This window comes from Pholcus phalangioides, unplaced genomic scaffold (genome assembly GCF_987345545.1).
Source record: "Pholcus phalangioides strain wild (caught in Gottingen) unplaced genomic scaffold, Ppha-v1.0 ptg000022l_1, whole genome shotgun sequence".
Lineage (NCBI taxonomy): Eukaryota > Metazoa > Arthropoda > Arachnida > Araneae > Pholcidae > Pholcus > Pholcus phalangioides.
In genome coordinates, this window is record NW_028301615.1 from 13442554 (window position 1) to 13450769 (window position 8216).

Sequence of the window (8216 nt, forward strand, 5' to 3'; positions counted from 1 at the left end):
CGGAGCATGCAAACGACAGAGTAGCTGATGCCAAGGCCATACTATAATATAGCCGTCCTGATCCGATGCGCCACGCTAGGAAAACACAAACGCATAGCGTAATTATTTGACACGTTTCTGCCAGCGCGAAATGGTCTAATTCGGTTCACGCGGCGCAAAAAACCTATTCCTAGGAAAACCCGGCTTAATAATGATTCGGAGTGACGAGACGGATCTCTAAGAACGGACACGGGTCGTGACTGATTAGCCTATGTCTTCAAAGCAATGCTTTCGCAATGGAACCTCGATAACTCGACACCCCAAGAGAATCGAATAACATGTCGATTTAAGTGGATGTAAAAAGTTAGCGAAGTTTTATTTCACATATATTTCACCTTTAAAAATCTAAAAATAATCGACTATGTATGCATATGTGCCTGTATATTGTTGACAAATTCTTTATTCCACATCATCTACAAATGAATAAAATATTTTTATCACCAATTATCTATGAAAGTTTTCGTCTAATCCCGAATTAGGTGGGAAAAAATATATTTTGATTGGCGAAAGATCTCTTATTTGTTAATGAGCAGTGCAATTGTCCAAAAAATAACTTTTCTTTTGTCACTTAAAATCTTTTGATCAAGCTTTAGCCACCATTTTTCGCTCAAAAATTTCAGAAATCATTCACGTCTATCTGGTTTTCGTAGTCGAAATTCTCGGTTTTCATGTAAAAGAATATAACGGGAAGTAACCTTGCCCAAAAGTGTGGTGGGGGACGGGGGGAGGGATCTTTGACAAATCAACAAACAAACGGCAGAAATATTGAAACATACAATTTTTGAAACACGATATTAATGTCGTAAGTTATGTACTGATCAACATATGAGACATTCCTGAAAATGAGTTGTACTAACGCACTATAAATCGTAATCGACTTAAACGGGATGTGATCATCATGTGTCGAGTTATAGAGGTTTTTCCTCCTTGAATATTGTAATTTATGACCATGCGAGAATGATAAATTTCAAGTTACCGGGGTAGTTGAGTTATCGGGTTGCGCTGTATTTTAAACAATTGGAAATATGTCTAAATGTGTTCTTTAAATTGAAACTTTTTTGTGAATGCAGATACATACAATAATGAAAGACGCTGACGATTGTGGAGCTGTTGTGGCAACACCGGGAGTGAAAGTCGAATGTAAAACAAGGAGATTCGCTATCGACGAGCCTAATGAAACCATCTACAGGGCTGAAGTACTAAACAGAGCTCTAAAAAGAGAGCTTCTCGAAGTATGACGCATTATTACTTGATAAATATTATAAATATCACCGAAACTCTTGCAATATCATACATCGAAAATCAGGCAATGTATATCTCCCGCCCCCCTGAACCGAATAAGGTCCAGTCATTGCCCCGAAGAGGGACGAGACCATGTCGGATAAAATGTACATGTATAATAATCCCATATATAGAATCACAATAATCAATTGTGCCATAAAATAATAAATAAAACTGGAAAAGTATCTAACATAAAATCGTTAATAAATAAAACTTAAAAAATATTAAAATCACTGACAAGAGTCGTATAATGGGATAAACGTCAAAATCGATATGTACAAAAATGATATTTTTGTTCGTATAAGTATTCCATACTCATTTGTTACATGAGACACGATTTATTTAATTAATTAACTTATATATCTTCTGAAATCCCGTACAGAACCTCTATGATAAATCGTTCCCCGTATTCCATCTTTCGCAAAGAAAGAATTGAGAAGCTTATATATATTTTCTAAACATGAACTGCTTCCTTTATTCCATAAACAAACATTGTTTTACTGCAGATATTTTATGGAAGAAGGGTACAGCTATAAGTTGAGCCTCTAGAATTATTCCCCCCCCCCCGCCATTGTTACTATTACTACAGGCGCATTCGCTAATGTGACACTCATTCCAAGAAATTGAAGTTTACACTTTAGTAATCTTTTATAATTAATTATAATTGTTCCCATATTGTGAATTGATATTTTTTTTTTACTCATTGTCGCAGCTCGAAGAGGAAATCTCCAGAATCAGCAAGAAAGTGGGTGTTGCGCCACCGAATATTAAAAAAAACCGAAGTACGGGATTCGGTAACCAGGTGCGGAGAAATTTCTCTTCTTTCATTTTATGTCATTAATCAAATGACTTTGTATTTACGTACATAACAAAAGAGATTCACTGACAAAGTAGGAGGAAAAAGTTTTCGACATAGTCGTGCGAAATATTCTTCTTTTGTTTATCGAGGTTGACAGTTTTCTTTCCTATTTTTATCTTGCGTAGGAAGATGAAAGTGACGATGATGATTTACCGCCTTGGTTGGCAGATTACAAGCGATATCAAGCGGACGAAGAGAACAGCGGTATCTGGTACACTCAGAAACACAATGATGCACCGGGAGCCTGTTTCTCCGCTCTCAGTACCATGCATCCGCTCCTCATGTCCACGGTCGATTATAAGAATATCGGTGCCCAAAAAGCGAATGATGTTAGACACCAAGTCAAGGTAAATGTAAATTGATGTGGAAAATGAAAATCTCAAAACACAGTAATAATACCAGGGCAAATCAAATATAAACCGAAACTGTACAATAATAGCTTCTCAAAGGAATAAAAAGGTACAAAAATAGCACATTACTTTCCTACATAATTTCAAGATTTTGAAACACATTTTTCCGAATGAATTGGCAGTTTTTTATCCCTTCCTCGAAGAAAGAAGTGGGTACATGTGTGTACAGAGAGAGCTAGTTGTGAAACTGCTCCTTCAATCCGGCATCGCTCTCCTTTTAATGTCTCTTGAAGCCCTAACCCCCGGGGGTTAGAAACCCAACCCCGAGCCGAAATTATAGTGTTATTTTGCAAGAAAAAGGTAACCCCAAACTTTGAGAAAATCCTGCGTACGACTACGTGATTTTCAATAGCTTCAGTGGTAAATGTCGCAATGTATGGCCTCGAACATCCCTACGAGGAACCTACTTGGAAACTGTTCGATGATCCAGGGTCCAGGTCATCCGCAATGATGGATTAAGCGCTCTCTCTCGTTCTCATAGCTAATTCTGAATCAACTGTTGATCCTATGAAATGTTTTTTGCAGTGATGCTAGTCCTTGGTGGGACTCATTTCGACCGCATTACGTCTGGCTAAAAAAAATTATGCTGATCAATCAAACTTCAGTTCTGCAGAGTTTCTTTCCTAAACTGTGCATAGAGCCAACATCCCCATAAAGAAGACACCTCTTCTTTATTTCATACGTTATACGCTTCCCTTTGTCCAGAAATTTTACAATAGTGCTCTCTCGCTCATTAAGCTACTGAATACAAATACGAGAAGTAGACACTTCAAATATCCAAACCACCTGCCAGTAACCACAGAAGGACACCCACCAACATTCTACCCAGGGTCGGACGTAAGAGGGTTGAAAGGCGCGATCGGGCCGCAAAATTTCATGATCCGCAATTTTTCCAGAATAAACCCTTTCCTTCCTCAGCAGATATTTTGAAATTTTTTTTATTTAAGTTAATTTTTTCCCCATTAAACAATTATTGATTGTGAAAGGATTCTTCAAGTTTAAAGCTCCTATAATATAATTTTTAGTGTGTATAGGTATGACATATTAGTTTATTTCAAAGAGGAAAAGAGTGAATATGCAGGTGGCCGTCTTCTTTACCCCTGAAAAAAGACCTGGCCTTTCTTTCTGCCATTAAAGAATAGCAGGGCTATATTAACCTAGAAAAAAACACGCTTAGGACATCAAACGAAAAAGGACACCACAAAAGAAATCTAGTAATTTTCCCCTTGGTTTCCTGTGGTTCCCAACTTCGAGGCGCAAATGCGAGCCGATCTCCCCATTAAAAAGTCTCGCCACAGAGAGCAACAGGCCAGCAACGATAAATTATTCAGTCATTACACTTCACTCATAGTTAGGAAAACAGATGGCAGCACTACACATAACAAGCATTACACAGAAACAAATTTCACGTCGGGTTTCACTACACGTACACGCGCATTCCAACATGTACCAATTCGTTAGAGGTTCCGCAGAGGAATACGGATGAGATGCATGTATGGTTTAGTAGTAATTCCCCTATCCCCTTGGAAAGCTCCCCTCTCGTTGGAATTACCATCTGGTCTGGAGGTACCAATAGTGCGCACAAGTTGAATGTTTGTAGTTTCACCTGGCGCTGCTTTCACTATTGATATTCTATATTAGCCTGCAGCATGTAAAATCTCTAGATGATGACTGCCGGGGAGCGAGGCAACTTCTACTATCCGTCGGAGTGTTAATTTCATGCTTTTCTGAGACCTCTGAAGTGTCAATGTTTCCCTAGGGAGGCATGAGCACTTCTTCGAAATTTTTAGTCATGGAATCATTCTGAATCATTCTCTCATATATTCCAGAAGATGGATATACAGTGTACAATTTCCAAATTTTGACAATTTTTACTACTGCACTTCAGAAAAAAATAAAGGGTAAGACGTTTCTCTGTGATTTTTTTCCTCAGTCTAATTAGTCACCTAGTGCAGTACCAGTATTAGAGATATTTTGTTTCATGAATAGAGAGTTCATGCATAAAAACATTTAAGAGCGCACACACACAGGTCTAAAAATTTAGGATGTAGACTACGTTGCTTGCAGCTCCGATAGTTCATTCTTTGATAAGACAATGTGTTTGCCTGCTATTAAATAAATTATATCTGAGGTTTAAGCTGATTACAGTTAGTGTTGTTAATATTCGACAACCCCTATGCCAGTTTTTAGTTATTTTTCCTTCCTTCCATAAATTATAAATGCCTTTTCAGTGCCTATATTTTAACCCTTTTTAATGCCTAACCTTCCGGGCTCTATTGATTACGATCTCACCTATCAAATCGTTCCTGAGATAATGGAAAAATTAGTGTAATAAAATGAGTTCTTTCTGAACAATTCTTTCCCCTTCAATATTTATGTTCGTAACTCGAAAAGTTTATAGTTAATTACCGCCAGAATATTAATTAATATTTTTCTGTATTTTGTAGAGCGGCAAACCTCGTGATTCACCATCCCAGAAGAGGTCCAGCAAAGTAATGAGATCCAGCCTGCCAGCAATGACATCAATAGACTGTAAGCAAAAACTTTCAGTGCTGCCGATAGACCCTGTATACAGCAGCATTTCGGAACGGTCGTTAAATCTAGTGGCCGATTCAATGAATAGGACGCTCGTCTCGAGAATCACGAACTGGAGTTTGTCGAAACTCAACTCTAGTCAGAAAGAAGATTTCTTGAGCAATGATATGAAGGGTAAGCAGTATTCAAAGAGCACCACTCGCTTACAGAGCGAGTACAACAGTAATAACAACAACGGTGTATTCTGTACTCCGCCAACCAGTTCTTTTTTCATGGCTTCTTCCCACGATGGTAGTCAATCGGTGCAGTCGATGAACACGACAAGCTGCGGGAGCGAGTGGAACACAGCTCCTCAATACAGCTCGTCCTACGTGACTGCAACTGAAAACGGCGGATCTTCGTCCAATAACAATACACTAATTACTCCATCGGAGACTCCGGATTTGCAGATGTTGCCCAGGGACAGCCTGACTGACAGCAACCGGTCAAGTAATAGCTTCCACTCCAACGACGAAAACAACAGCAATAATGGTGAGCCTGAACAGTCTTGCTTCAGGGATGATGAATCCAGATATTATTCTGGCTCAGCAGACCAGTTCGACAGAAAAGACAACGAGCAAGACGAAGCTTATGATCCGGTTTTTTACTCAAGCAATCAGTGGGAAATGGACGACGCATCGACACCATCATTGGATCTGAGCTTCAACGATGCAGACAGGACGCCATCGGCGGATAACCTCGATAACTTTCGTAAGGTAGTGTGCCCCGAGATAAGAATACAAAGATACTCCACGGATGGGTTCGTCTCACCATCGTTACAATCAGACGGTAGTGATTTGAATGAGGATTGTCAGACTACATTAATGTGTATGCCAATGGCAACGGAGAGAGTAGATGAAAGAAGTAACAGTTCCGAAAGTTGCAGTTTGGTTGATTGCAGTGAGACCATAGGACACGTCAGTGATGAGGACCTCGCCTCTTCATTCACGCAAGATATCACTCTCGCGTACACTAGTGCCGACTGCGAACATTCGGCAACTGAAATCGACGAACCTCCCGATGATGAACGCTTGGAAATGAACGAAAACACTTCAACCGAGTCGGTGTCCATGCTAGAGAAGGACACCGGCAGTGACTCGAACGAGAACCACATTAGCGGCCCTAAAGCGAATAATTCTTCCGCAATAACAGAAAATATAAACTCTTTCGGTACTAGCACCGATGACTGCACAGCCGATAGCCAGCAACGCAATTCTCCTGATCCTCACTCATTAGAGACCACGGATGAAACGCCGAACAAATCTCAATGTGATAGCACCAACAACAATCCTGCCAACCCTGATCACACGCTAAGTCAATACGATAGTATACGCCAACAGATATTCCAATTGGAAAGGGATCTAATTCTATTAGAAATAGATCGGTCAGATTCAGTCGATTTGTAAATATCCAACCATTTGCCCGTTTGTAAAGTAAAAATTTTTAAATATGTTATTATACTATCAGTATACAAAAAATAAAAAATAAAAACCTATATATATATAATATATATATATACAATTTTGCACTGATAATGTATATTTTAACAACTTTTTAAATGTTGAATTGTTGGGTAATCATGCTGAGAAGTATATATTGCACATAAAAAAAGACCCTCCCCTAACCCTGTCTCTGTTCAGGTGCAATAAACAGTTTTTTTAACTTTTCTTGCATTTATTATTATTTTTTTCAAGTTTATGAACGTGAAAAGTTTCTTTTGAATTATAAAAAATTGCGGCAACACGAAGACTTTTTTGTACTTCAATGAACATGCTTTACTTGGGAAATGACCTCATGTTTCTTGTCTGCAAATGCAGCAAACTTCTGAGGTCATACTAATGCGAATCAGTTTCCCCCCTTCAACACGTCTACAACAACTGAAAATAAAAACTTTTTTTTTTCGACAAAAAAATCTATAAAATATTAGTAAAATATACAGGGTTCCCAGCAAAATCTGCTTGGCCATTTCCCTTACCAAAACAAAAATTTCCCAGTGACTTTCTCGACCGAAACTCTGAGAGAAATAAAATATAATGCGAAATCTTTACCATCCAAATTTCAAAATTTTGTTTTAATAGTTGGGTTTTTTTCACCTGCACAGAACTTTTCAGCGATCTTTATCAAATATTTGCATATTTCTGCGTACATGTGAGACTTTATCTAAATATTTCATATTTTTCCTGACTTTTACCAAATACAATAAAACCCCTTTTAACAGACATCCCCCTCGGATGCTCTTTTAAGGCCAAAAAATGGTAATAATAATTTCCCTTGTATAATAAAACCCATCTTTTACGGACAAATTTTTTGTCCCACCGGGTGTCCGCAAAAGAAAGGTAAATTATTGTATTTGAAATTTTTCGTGCCTTTTCAGGTCGCTAGGAACCCTGATATAAGTTCTATGTGATATATTGCTCATAAAACTTATCATTGTCTTCCTCCAAGCATATATAGTTTCTCATACTAATGTGAATATCATATTTCTTTTTAGACATGTTAATTGTGGTAGAATTCCCAACAAAAAGATTGTAAGTAATCCCATTTATTGAAAACTCTGCGACACTACAACCTATATAGAGTTATCCTTGGTTCACCCTCCAAGCAATGATTCCCACGTTTAAATTCGAAAAACCACTTTAGCTGACTACCACAGTACTTCTTCTTGACCATGCATGCACCTCATACCGAGGTTATGAAGAAATCATGATATTTTTTTTAAAAAAATCAAAAATATGATTTTTTTAACTCTGATTTTTTTTAAAATCAAAATCTCAGGGCTGCCACTGAAAAAATTAGAAAAAGGAGGATGAGGAGAGGATACCCTCCTTAGACAACATAATGATAGCATAACAAAAAAAATCCCCTAAAAAAAATTTTTTTTAATTAAAAAAATGTCAAATGCTACAAATACCAAATGATACACAAACACCCCCTCCCCAAATAACCTTAAAACCTATACAATTTCTGCTTTGGCAGAATCATTCATTGCAATCTACAACATTTGTAATATTTGCTAATATATTAATGATTCCCTCCTGAATAATAATTAATTA

At 37.8% G+C, this 8216-nt stretch overlaps 1 protein-coding gene across 1 annotated transcript in view; it reads left to right on the forward strand.

Annotated features, from left to right (window-relative positions):
* LOC149069495 (uncharacterized) overlaps positions 1-6780 on the forward strand; it is a 172197-nt gene extending 165417 nt beyond the window's left edge. Inside the window, exons 15-18 of the mRNA XM_089249807.1 lie at positions 1110-1271; positions 2033-2122; positions 2305-2526; positions 5037-6780. Coding sequence (XP_089105933.1) covers positions 1110-1271; positions 2033-2122; positions 2305-2526; positions 5037-6569 — 2007 coding nt within the window. The 3' untranslated portion in view covers positions 6570-6780. The remainder of the gene's footprint in view (positions 1-1109; positions 1272-2032; positions 2123-2304; positions 2527-5036) is intronic.
* The last annotated feature ends 1436 nt before the right edge of the window (positions 6781-8216 follow it).